At 40.6% G+C, this 13,650-nt stretch overlaps 1 protein-coding gene across 4 annotated transcripts in view; it reads left to right on the top strand.

Annotated features, from left to right (window-relative positions):
- The window catches only part of LOC134624403 (protein NLRC3-like), a 55,582-nt gene that overhangs the window by 34,909 nt on the left and 7,023 nt on the right, over positions 1-13,650 (top strand). For all 4 annotated transcript variants that reach the window (XM_063469388.1, XM_063469386.1, XM_063469387.1 and 1 more), the window contains 2 exons: positions 8,528-8,707; positions 10,598-10,771. In XM_063469388.1, coding sequence (XP_063325458.1) covers positions 8,528-8,707; positions 10,598-10,771 — 354 coding nt within the window. The remainder of the gene's footprint in view (positions 1-8,527; positions 8,708-10,597; positions 10,772-13,650) is intronic.

Below are 13,650 nucleotides of genomic sequence, written 5' to 3'. Positions count from 1 at the left end.
CTAAAACATTGGATATGTATCGGATTCAGTACCACATACGAAAGTGACCTGGGGTGTGTCATGTATTTAATATATATTGTTAATGCTTATTTGCTAGTTATATTGTGTTATGTACTTTGATAATGAAGGCTAGTAGAGCAAGGCCACTTTTGACTCACAAACTAAGTGCTCAGCCAGACTGAAAAACAGGAAGTCCATGTGCAGCTGTACAAGTATATTAATAAATACAGGAAGCTATACAGAAAAAGAGGAAGCTACTTAGCTATTTCTAAGTCCATTACTTTCCCATATTTTAAAGGCAGGCTCCATCATGGAGGGTGGGAATATATGATTTGAGTAGATGGGTGCTTTAATTGACATTAAGTGTAACCCAAACCTTTTCCTACATTGCACCCAGATTTTGAGCGAATCACACAACAAAGGGTTACGTTTATAGGTGTATAGTTCTAATGGGAGGGCTGAACTCAACAAAGCTGATAGGCGAGTTTTGCCACTAATTAGATGACTCAATTTGGAGCCAAGCTGGAGTCTCTGTAGTAAAATTACTCATCCAGTACAGCATATTTCAAATATTTGCTGCCCAATAATAAGACTGAAAGTTTGTCAAGGCTAATCCACCCATTGGCCTAGTTCTCTACATAAAATCTTTACGAATTCGTGGACTTTTGCCATTCCAAATAAAAGCAGAGATATGTTTATTCAGTGTTGTAAAATACTTATTGGGTAAGTAGCATGGGATACATTGAAATAGATAAAGGAACTTCGGTAGTATGTTCATTTTGACAGAATTGATGTGGCCAATTAATGACAGTGGTAAATTGTTCCATCTCTGAAGAGCTGTCTCAGCATTCTTAAGCAGCGGGACAAAGTTTCTTTCATAAAGACCTTTGTATGAGTGGGTAACCTTAACCCCCAGATAGGTCACATACCCTGATTTAATGCAACTGTCAGCTCGCAGTTTAATCACCAATGGTACAATTGATAATGCAAAAACAAGAGGGGATAAGGGACATCCTTGTCTCGTACCACGGAGAAGTGGGAAATAAGAAGAGAATAACGAATTTTATTCCCTTCTCACGCGCCATGGTTGAGGAGTAAAGTAACTGAATCCATGAAATGAAATTAGAGCCAAATCCAAATTTATTTAGAGTATAAAACAGATAATCCCACTGCACCCGGTCAAATGCCTTCTCAGCATCGAGTAATAAGGCAATTTCAGGCGCTGTAGTTGACTTGGTGTGTAATATGTTTAAAAGCCTGAGCAGGTTGAAAAAACCACGCCTACCCCTCACGAAACCTGTCTGATCTGGAGAAATTACAACGGTAGATATTGCTCTAGCCTGAGAGCAAGTGTTTTTGACAGTATTTTTAAATCTACATTTAAGAGTGATATAGGACGATGTACAGAATGGTGTACGTCAGTTTAATGCTGGGGGGTGCTGCAATAGTAACTATCCTCGGTCGGAAGGAGAGGCTGACATCCAGGGATTAGATTGCCACAGGTGGAGTTTATTGGCGGTCAGATGGATAGTACAGGGAGGTATGGCATACAGTAGGAGGATGTGGAGGGGTGATATGGTGTGGTTTCTATGATTAAGAACAGGGCATAGGAAACAGAACAATAATAGAACAGGCATGAATACGGATCAAAGATTAAGAAAACTGGTAACAAATCCCTCCACCACAAATCAGTCTGATATCACTTATGGTTTCACATTTACTGAGGCATTACCCAAAAGGCGCCACAAGAGGGCACTCCAACACAAGAGATGACCCGCTTATGATGATGCATCTAGCAAATAGTCAGCCCCCTACCTAGCCACCACACAATACAACGACATTACAGCGCACAAATCCACACAAATTGGCAGGGGGAACAAACAAAGCAGGAAAAAGCCCAAAACAATCAAATAACGGGTTTTCATAGCTATCGCTAACTAGCACATATGCTAAAGGTAACTGACCAACACACACAAGTAGCAGGGTTAACATCTTAAGCACAGAACATTAACTCATGTTTATGTGACGCACACCATCCCCAACAAATACAGGATGGGCTATTTGCTTCCCTTCCCAGCAGCTCTCTCCTCAATCTTAGTCCAGGAATGAACTAAGACCATCTAGAAATCCCATGAATCCCATCACTGCCCAGAGGCTGCTGGGTAATGTAGTCCACACCAAGACAGGCTTTTCTACAGACGATATGATGAACACTCTAGTGGATCCTTATTTGGCTTCAGTAGGAGTGAGATGGTTGTTTGTCGAAGCGTTAGGGGAAGACATTTTGAGACAAATGACTCAATGAACATGTCTCGTAATAAAGGTGGTTAACTGTCTTTAAAGGTCTTGAAAAATTCAACCGGATACCCATCCGGACCCGGAGATTTGCCATTCTGCATTGAGCTAATCGCCAATTTAATTTCTTCCACTGTAATTTGCTCCTCTAATTGGTCTCTGAATGCCGAGGTTAAAGTCAGAACTGTCATTCTATCAAAAAAAGCCTCAAACAGTTCAGGTGTGTTTAAAGATTCAGAATTTATTTTTTGTGGTGTAGTGGTGACATGTCCAAATTTAGTCCTAATTTCAGGGATTATACGAGATGCTTCTGATTTACGAAGCTGATGTGCTAAAATTTTGAGAATCATAGACTCTGACTGCCGGGTTGAGATTAAATTAAATTCAGTTTGTAACGTTAGTCTTTGTTTATACAGTTTTGGAGAGGGGGTTGTAGAGTGTTGCTCATCCAATTGCGAAATAAGGTGTATCAATTCAGAAAGACATTACTGTTTCTGTTTTCTATGAACAGTAGAGTGGAGGTGGCTCTTCTACCTCCACGGGACAAGACTCAGCAGTTCATCTGCATCTAAAGGATAAAGGTCACTCATTCGAGGATGCCAACGTTCACATTTTGGACAGAGAGGACAGATGGTTTGAAAGAGGAGTGAAAGAAGCCATTTACGTCCACTGTGAGTGACCATCTTTGAACAGAGGCGGGGGTTTACGACACCAACTGTCTGCCATCTATAATCCAGTTTTGAGATCCTTTCCCAGACGCCTTAACGCCCACTCACATCCTGGGCCATCTGACCTCAGGAAATCACATGATAGGGTGGGGCCAGGTTTCACAATGAGCTCACCCAAAACTCTGGCTGATTAGGACCCACACCCGCTTTCACACCTTGGCTCATGTGATTAGGTAGAGGATCATCAGGGGGTCCTTTGTCCCTCTTTTGGGGGGGAAACTCCCACTGGGTTTAAATCTGGGACTCTCCACCACTGATCCTTAGAACTGAAGAAACTTCTCGGATGAGAGGTGAAACGTCTTCAAGCAACTCAAGATGTTCAGACGCTTTTCTTTCCAAGCTCCTTAGTCTACGATGACCTGGATGACTGAGAACCTTCACAGACAGTATGATATAATATGGTCCCGTAAGAATGCTTTTAAGCTTTCCCAAACCGTACTGTAGGCCATGCCAGGCATAGTGTTTTTCTTATAAAGATATCAGTTTGTTTGGAAAGATATTCCACAAACTCCTTATCTGACAAAGAAAGAGGATTGAGTCTCCAGGAGTATTCATCCGGGTTCATCCGGGAAGCTGAGTTCCAAAATAAGTGGACTGTGATCAGATATTACTATGCTATTGTATTTACAAGTCTTGATACTGGGAAGCAATTTTTTGTCAACAAAAAAGTAATCTATACGAGAATATGTTTGATGCACTGCAGAAAAAAAGGAATATTGTTTAGTGGAGGGGTAGAGAAATCGCCACGCATCAACAGCCCCATAGGTTTTTAAATATGACTGTAACACCAATGAGGATTTAGGGAGTGGAAGTCTTTTATCTGAGGAGCGATCTAGTACTGGATCCATAACTGTATTCATGTCTCCTCCAAGGATCAATTGGTGTGTATTAATCTGTGGAAGGGAATTAAAAAAGTCATTGAAAAAAGTTGAATCATTCCAATTCGGAGCATATACGTTTGCTAAAATAAGTGAAGTATGAAACAGGGACCCTGTCACAACTACATAGCGACCATTCACCCCAACTGGTCGCAGCAGATGGCCCCGCCCCTCCCTGAGCCTGGTTCTGTCTGAGGTTTCTTCCTGTTAAAAGGGAGTTTTTCCTTCCCACTGTCGCCAAAGTGCTTGCTCATAGGGGGTCAAAATAATGAAATCCCACTTGTCTGGAAGTCTGCTTTTGTTACGCCAATATTAAAAGGAGGCGACCCGGCCATTCTGACTAACTACAGGCCAGTATCAAACTTGTGTGTTTTTGCAAAAGTCCTTGAATCTCTTGTTAGTGAGCAATTAAAAGAGTTCTTGTACTCTAACGAAATTCTTTCAAAACTACAATCTGGATTTAGAAAGCAGCATAGTGCTGTCACGGCTGCCACAAAAGTGATAAATGACATACTTGTTGCTCTTGATAAAAAGCAGCACTGTGCTTCTCTTTTTATTGATCTATCAAAAGCCTTTGACACTGTGGATCACGCCATTTTAAAGCAGAGCCTGCTCTCGTTAGGGCTGTCTAGACATGTTGTTTCCTGGTTTACTAATTATTTGAGTGACAGGACTCAATGCACTAAATGTGAAAATCTGTGCTCAGAATTTCTGAATTTTCACACTGGGGTGCCACAGGGTTCAATTTTAGGACCTCTGATGTTCATCATGTATATAAATGACTTGGGACAAAATGTGTCCAATGCCAGTATGCATTTTTATGCAGATGACACAGTTATTTATTCCTTTGGCTCAAACCTCAAAAAAGCAATACAATCCTTGCAGAAAGCTTTTGACGTGGTTCAGCACACACTTTTGGAGCTGAAATTGGTTCTTAATGCTGATAAGACCAAGCTAATGTTGTTTTCAAACATGAAGAATTCTTCTCAAACTGTCCCTGTGGTGTCCACTCTTGAGGGTGACCTCATAGAAGTGGTCCATACGTATAAATATCTTGGTTTTCTAATTGATGATTCTTTGACCTTTAAACCTCACATAGACAATCTTGTGAAAAAACTCAAATTAAAATTGGGATTTTCCTTTCGAAACAAATTTTGTTTTTCCTTTGAGACAAAAAAGCGTCTTGTGAATGCTACATTTTTATCTGTTTTAGATTATGGCGATCTGCTGTATATGAATGCTTCTGCCCAGTGTCTTCAAAAGATCGATTCAGTATATCATGCTTCTTTACGGTTTATTACAAACTGTAGGGCTCTGACCCATTGTTGTGATCTGTATGTTCGTGTGGGGTGGCCTTCGTTGTCCTCCAGGAGATTTGCTCATTGGTGCATCTTTATTTATAAGGCCCTGCTTGGTCAAATGCCCACTTACATTTGTGATCTGCTCACACGGAAAAGCACTGTTTCCTATAGCTTGCGTTCAAGCGATCTTTGGTTGCTTAATGTTCCATTTGCCAGAACTGAACTGGGAAAGAGGGCTTTTATTTATGCTGCCCCATCCAAATGGAACACGATGCAAAAAGATTGGAAGATAACAGATCTTATTTCATTAAATGCCTTTAAGTCTAGATTGAGAGAGCCAGAGAAAATTGTTGTTTAAAATGTAATTGTTATTTTACAATATATATATGTAACTTTGTAATTTTTAACGTGTTGTCGCCTCTTGGCCAGGACTCCCTTGAAAAAGAGGTTCTTAATCTCAATGGGATTATTTTTCCTGGTTAAATAAAGGTTATAATAAAAAAATATGATTGTTGGGTTTTTCTCTGTACCTATGAAGCGCCTTGAGGCTACTTTTGTTGTGATTTGGCGCTATATAAATAAAATATTGTATGAGAGACTATAAATGGAGTATTCTTATTGATCAAAACTGCTGCGCCTCTGGCTTTACCATTGAATTTGGAAATTTGCCCAACCCAATTTCGTCTTAATCTGGCATGATCTGTATTCTTAAGGTGTGTTTCTTGAAGAAACGCTACATGTACTTTAAGATAAAGAAGATGTGAGAGTACCTTATTTAGTTTCACCGGGTGGTTCAATCCCTTCACATTCCAACCAATAAAGTTAACAAGGCAGCCATTACTCACAGCAGTTGAAGTCTAATCAACAGAAGTCATCACCATATAAGTACATGATGAAAAAGGCAGTTCCAGTCGCAAATGCCAATTCTATCGTGGGTGTACACCGAAATGTTGTTGTTAACAATAATCTGAGCAAATAATATACAACAAAAAGAAAAAGAAACAAAGGAAAAAAATGGATAAATCCCTCCCACCCGCCTCCCCCGTGTTCAGTGTTGTCCCCAAACGACACACACCAATTTCAATTAAGAGTCCCATTCACCTTATTCATAACCCCAACCCCACATAAGCAGAATCATCTGAACTATGAATCACACATGTAGTCCGAAATATATTCAAGTTAGAAAGTCACAAAGTCCAACATAATAGAGTAAAATAATTAAGAGAAGAAAAGAGAAAAACTCCCACGTCAAATTTACCTGCAACCAAAAAACTGACCTGTTTCATGTCTCATCGAAGCTGACCCCGGAGTCCCTTTTAAGTGACAAGTACTGGAATATAGTTAACCTCCCAGAAAACAAGGGCAGACTCAACAACATCTGAGATTTCTAAATGAACTTTGAACATGAAACTAAGCTAAACCAGAGATCGTCCGTTTATTGATTGACAAAGATATAGTCACAATGGTGTGAAAGCCCCGGTGGTTCTTATGTAATGTTATTCGGGAGATGACTCAAACTTGGAGTCAATTAAATCTTTCACTGCTTTAGGAGAGTCGAATACCTGTGTTTCTCCATTAAATGAGATCCAAAGCCAGGCAGGATAAAGAAGGCCGAAGCGAACTCCGTCTTTTTTCTGTAGTAGTCCCTTTACCTCGCTGAAAGTAGCCAGGCGTCTGGCTAAGTTGGCTCTGTAGTCAGGAAAGATGAAGATCTGCTTCCCTTGAAACTCCAGCCGGCCTTTCTGTCTGGCTAAGCACTGTATCCGCTCTTTCTCCTGGTAGTAATGGATGCGACAATGAACGGCCACGGTCGCCCTCTCTCCGTGGGCAGCGCAACCGCCGCCCGGTGAGCTCTGTCCAGGATCGGAGTCTGCTCCAAACCGCCGGGACCACCCAGTACAACGTGCACAATATACGCAAGTTACATCGTCTTCCCCGATTCTCCAAGTCGTCCGTTTTCAGCAGTAACTTCTTGTATTGGTTATTCAGATCTGCGAAACATGTCTCCATAACTTCTAGCCGCTTATCCAGATTATTCAGGCCTTCTTCGTGTTCACCCAACTTCTCAGTACATTCGTCAAGAGCGGTTTGGATGGGCGAAACGGCTCGTTTAATTTCGTCCCGTAGGTTGTCATTTTCCTCTTGAATCACTTCTTTGACAATGTCGCGGAAAGCTAGCAGTGTCGCCGGATCAACGGTAGTTTTGCTAGCGGTCTCTGAGCAGCTAGCCTGTGCTCCTCTAGCAGACTGCTTAGGAGGCATTTCACTTCGAGATAAGCCAAGAAGATGGAAAGAACAACAGCTAAAACAATGCTGACTTTCTTAATAGAGCTTAAAGAATCTCTGAATTGGGCCACAATAGATGATCCATAAAGTAATTTAACAGATAAATGGGACCTCGTGGTTTGCGCGTCTACTCCACAACGTGCCCCCTACTGGACTCCCCCATATAAAGAGTTGTTTGTATCGAAACTGAAACTGTGTGTGACGTCTGAAGTACCAAAATAACACCTATATGAGACTCATCTTGAGCTTCTAATGTTAGAGATTCTGCAACTGGCTTTGGGCTGTGCAGGGCTCTCTCTTCCAGAAGATGATTGAATAAAATATATACATGTTTTGACCACTCTGAGTCAGGTTTTCTCTGTTCTATCATGGAGAAAATATCGGATTTGTGCTGTTCACACTGTCAAACCATGATCGGATATGGGTCATATAGGGTCAAATAGTCAGATTTGATGCGCTTTCGCCTGCAGTGTGGACGTAGCCTAAAATGCCTTTACACATCAGGGTTATCCTGCTGATCCAAGTCCAACACTGAGTTTGTAAAAACATGTGTGTCAATCATGTAGTTTGGTTTATGAGGAAAATGATGCAATAACTTGCTGCTAATACACAACATTTCATCATATTTCCTCATAACCCTCTTTTGTCTGACCATTTGATCCTATTTGAATTTGCAATAAAGGATCCACAGAGTTTGGTGACAATAATGACAGTAGATGTTTGTGTGAAAGTGCTGGAAGCAAATGAGTGTGTGATGTTCTTTCAGTGTTGCACTTTGTAGACGCTCCCTGAGCACTGGTCTCACAGCCAGCTGCACATAGAGACCAGTGTTGTTAATCCAGGTCAGAAGATGACTTGTTGGAATGAAAATGAGCTTGTAGTTTGTCTGCTTTAATCATGTGACTGGAAAAAGGTGTTGGAGTTTCCATTTTTTAAACTTCTACATTCTGAACCTTCTTCGGCTCTGAACAGATGATGAAACACTGAATGATTTCAAGCACTTTGTCTAATAAACTTACATCTTTCATTCTTTATACAGATTGGTGAGCTGTGGTTTGTCTGAGTTCAGCTGTGATTATCTGGCAGCAGTGCTGAAGTCCAACCCCTCGTATCCCAGATTGCTGGACCTGAGTGGAAACTACAACAACCTGCAGGACTCAGGAGTGAAGCAGCTGTGTGTTCTTCTGGAGAATTCAAGATGTCGATTTGAAACTCTGAGGTCAGTCACCATGTTTTAGTTGTGCTGAGATGGATATGATGTGGGTCGGTAGGTCCACAGACACCTCTACACAGGACGCCTTGTTCTACTCTTTGTAGAACTTCTGATCCCTGACCCTCTGACTCAGTAGGTAATGCAGAGTTCTGAGCTGATGTGGGTGAGGGGACTCAGGCAGCCTGACAGAGTTGATGTCCATTTCTTTCCTGCTTGTCCTGATACAAATGAACATGAGTAGTCTTTGCAGGTCAAATGTTATCAGTCACACCTGTTAGTGCAGCTCTCCTCTAGATTGTAATGCTTGTAAAACTAGGATGGTTTTAGAAGCCTGGACCACAGACTCCAACGAAAGATATTATTTGGAAAGGCCAAAGTAACCTATTAGAGGTGTTTGCACTAACTTAGAATAATACTCACATTTGAATCTTTATTGTTTCACAAAGAGTTACAAAGTGAATGTACACTGAGAGGTTGGTAGAGGTTTCTCTTTAAACTCTTTTACAATCACAGTATACTCAATACAATCCTCTTTTTCACTAAGTCACACACATTCAGAGATCAACGTGTGCTGTGTGTTCTCTCATTCACTCACTCTCATATGGCTGAAGTCTGTTTGCACAGAGGCTACCTAATCACACCTTGGCTCCTGTGATTAGGTAGAGGATCAACACGGGGGTTCATGACCTCCTTGGCAGACTCTCCCACAGGGCTTAAATCTGGGACTCTCCACCATTTGACCCTAGAAATAAAGAAGCTTCTTGTATGAGAGGTGAAACGTCTTCAAGAAACTTAAAGAAGTCCAGATGCCTTTTTTTCTAAGCTCTTTAGATGACTGAGAACCTTCACAGACACCTCATCAGTGTCACTCTCAGAGCTACCAGCCTCTTCCTAAAATCACAAAGCTCTTTATTGAAATCAATGATATCAAAGCTGGAATCAAATGAGTCCAAGTCTTCTGCTGATTCAGCATCACATTCATCTTTGGTCCTTGCTCTGCATCCCTACCATGGACTTCATTCCTTTCCAAGCCAGCCTTGAGTGTCCTTTATTCAGCTCATCCTCTGCATTACTTTTACACCTGATTTTAGCTGCTTTATCTCTCTTTCAACAAGTTTCTGTGCCTCAATCTTTTTCTTCTCTCCCTCATAACAAGACAGCTTCTTCTAACTGCGAACATGTTGGAGTGATTACCTAATCCAGGGCTGCTTATTGGGGAAAACACTTCCTGTTTTCAAAGTAATCCCCATTTTTCCCAGGAAGAAATGTAAGTAGAAATCGATGATCTAAGTGAGAACATGAGCCTTTAAAAAGGGTTCATATGAGGCTGCTGCCAGTGGTCAAAGCCTCCAATAAAGCTCTGTAAGTACATATGTGATCATACCTTTACTTTTTAAATGTTTATTCTACTTAACATAGATCAGGTGGAAACAACTAAAATAAAATATAAAAAAAAACTAAACCAAAGAAGTAATGACTGCTGACGTCTGAAAAGTCTAAGTAATCATCAGCACTCACTTTGTTCAATACTGAATACATTGCAGCAGAAATTGTCCACATTTCTGAAATATTTCTGAGTGTAACTGTTACCAAGTGCTATGTAGACCTGGCCTGTGGTTGTTATCTAAGTGATAATCATCAATTCTACTAAAACAAATACAAAATAAAGAAATTTGATACATTTTGTTGATATCAAAAGCACACTGAACAATTCAGTGTTGTTTTACTGCTGTTCTCTCTTCACTTCTTCTCCTCTGATTCTCTCCACATGTTGCTCTGCATCAGTGCTCAGTTTCCTGACAAAAACAAGATTAAATATTGCTAAATATAATAGTATCTCATTACACTTCAACATAAGTGTTTTATTTTTGTAATTGTTTATCTGTTATTTTTCAGACTGAGTCACTGTGACCTGTCAGAGAGAAGCTGTGAAGCTCTGGCCTCAGGTCTCAGCTCTCAGACCTCTAATCTGATAGAGCTGGACCTGAGTAACATTAACCTGAAGGATTCAGGCGTGAAGCTTCTGTCTGAAGGACTGAAGAGTCCACACTGGAAACTGGAAACTCTCAGGTGAGATCAAGCATTGTTTTTTCTTCAACTGACAGAATTAGCAAATTAATAATAAGGCAGCCCTCTAATAAGAGGAGAAGTGGAGGTCTTCTGAAGTGCAACATACTCTTATGTTGAAAAGTTCTAAAACAGGAAGTAGTTCCTGGGAACTGCTTCCTTTGTTATTGTCTAAGTAGAAACATGATGGTGAAACAGTGATGAGTTTGCAGAGGTGAATCCACACAACACAACAATGCTGCTGCGTGCTGAAAGCAGACTTCTCACAGATTCTGAGACTGCAGGTTTCATCACTGTCCAACCAAAATTCACTGAACCAGCAGTAAATGAACATCCAAAACTACGCTTCACTTTTGAAAAACAGATGATCAGGGGGATTTGTGTTTACATCTTTGTTGTGTAATCTGTTCACCTGCTGTTTTAGCTGTTTGGTGGTTGTTGAGATGGTTTTGTGACCTTTTAGCTGAGATTCTGACATTTCTGTAGATACCACACATGTCTAATTACTTTGTATAGCATGAATGGCCATAACATGTTTTTAACAGTAAGAAAAGTTGTAAAACTAAAACAGTATAGTTAAAAGTTCAAAACCTTCTACGTCTGCTTGCTTGTGGTAAGTAGCAGATCAAACCAGTTAAGAATTATACGTTATAATTATAAATGGCTACAACAGCACATTCAGGTCTGTGAGACTCATTCAGACACTGAGCCGTGGCTCTGTGCTACATGCACATATTTCTGCATCTCTGCCATTCAGACACACTTTATATATAGTTTATTTTATGTAGTATTAAATGCTGAACTGTACATTTAGTCTTTTTAAAGGCAGCAATTAGTATTCAGTGTTTTCATAAAAGCCTTATTTTTATCCATTTACTGCTATTAGGAAGAACACATGAGGTTTAAGATCTGGACGAGTTTGAAACCATTTGTCCTCCACAATGGAAAATGGGTGGAAATAAAATGGGTATCACTTTAGCCAGCTGCTAATTTTATCAGTTCTACTACGTGAGGTTTAAGACCTGGACGAGTTTGTTTGCATTTAAGCACAGCTCCCATTTCTCTGTGTACCTGGTCTCTACCACTACCCTTGCTGTCTATGGGACATGTCTTCTTTCACATAATGGTATGATCCCAGTCTGTCTCTTTAAGTGTTTGGCCACATGGTTTGCTCATCAGAATAACATCTCAGCCGTGCTCACATTGATTATCAGGAAGCCTGAAAATTCATCAATATTTGACACATGAAATTATCTCAAGGGCTGGATTTGGCCCACGGGCCATATGTTTGACACCCCTGGTTTACACAGTTTGGTATTCAATGTACGAGTTAGCTCTCAGCTAACTAGCAGACAAGCTAACTGCTGGGACTGCATCTTTCTAACAAGAGCGTCAGACACTCAGACTGGTTTCCTTTGTGGATGATGATGTGTTCTCACACTGATCCTTCATGCTGATGCTGCCATCCACCCACTGCTCCTGGATTCCTCATCATCATCTCCATCAGCCCTCACAATACTCCACCTTCATCAGCTTCATGTTCAGCAGCCTGGATGGACAGTAATTCTTTCCATGGGTTATGGTGGGACATTGAGAGCTGAAGTCAAACAGCAGTGAGAAATGAAAGACTGTTTCTATTTAGTCTTGTGATGTGCAGCTTTGTTCAGAGCATTAAGGCCCAGCAAAGATTACTGAGGTCACAGAGTCACTGATGAAACCTGTGTGCTTATAGAAACTGAAACAAGATGAACCAGAATTGAAGGACATTAAAATGAAGTGTCAGCTGCACAAAGGCAAAGCTTTTCAGTTGTTGGTGTGAGTTATTTAAATGGAGGATGGAGTCAGACTTTAAGCTGCTGGACTCAGTCACTACATCCTGTTCTCCTCATAGAACCTGGATACACAGACTCACCTGTGACAGTGACACACAGTGTGGGCTACACACACATTAGAAAGTGGATCAGTCACACTTGTGCAGTCATTTGTTGTGCTGGTGTAGAGATGAGAATATTATTTTACTGTTATTATTCATAACCAGTATTATTACTGTTGCATCATTTATCATTATCATTTCATCAAAGCATTTATTGAAGCTGTTGATGTTACATTAAAGTTTGTCATGTGATTATGACAACACTTGAAATACAATCTTTCATTGCAGGTGCAACTGTAATCATGTTATACACAATGCATTTTGTTTTTAAAGAGTTGAAGCTCGGTCAAGTTAATTAATGGTCTGAAGCTTCGGGCAGCGCGATGTCTGGCCGATCAATTGAGAAAGTTACGGTGACTCGAGCTATGACAGAATTGCATACATGCTTACAATATAATACACCACATATAATCTAGAAACTGAATAGAGGTCTGTGTGTATTCAGCAACCTGCTGCATTGGAGTTTGCTTGGGAACAGATGTCTGCCTGCACACACACACACACACACACACACACAGTATGTAGACTTGTTTTGCTGTTTAATTCCAGAGATAAGTGAAGTAAAATAACAGGAAGCATTTGGCGGAGGAGCAGAGGAAGGAGCTGTTCTTGTTTAGGGTTAGGGTGTCCAAGGTTGGGATGACTGGAACTGATGCATGTTATCTATCTGCTTTGACGCACAAGGGGCGTTATATTTCCTGATATCCTGATAGTATAAATACAACTGCTCGTTTATTGTTCGGGGGAGATCGAAGCTGGTTGTGTGACGGTGTATCTTCCCCACACACGTGTGTGTAATAAAATCATTGACTTTGCAGTCGTTTGTCTCTCACCTCAAATACGAACCATGACACTGGGCAACCATGAACACTTTGAATCACCATTAATGGCTTTGTTACAGCAACATTCAATCATGAGTTCAAAAGTAGTGTATTGTGTACTTATTTTA

This window comes from Pelmatolapia mariae, linkage group LG3_W (genome assembly GCF_036321145.2).
Source record: "Pelmatolapia mariae isolate MD_Pm_ZW linkage group LG3_W, Pm_UMD_F_2, whole genome shotgun sequence".
Classification (NCBI taxonomy): Eukaryota; Metazoa; Chordata; class Actinopteri; order Cichliformes; family Cichlidae; genus Pelmatolapia; species Pelmatolapia mariae.
The sequence above is the reverse complement of the archived record's forward strand: the minus strand, read 5'-3'. Positions and strand labels throughout refer to the sequence as shown.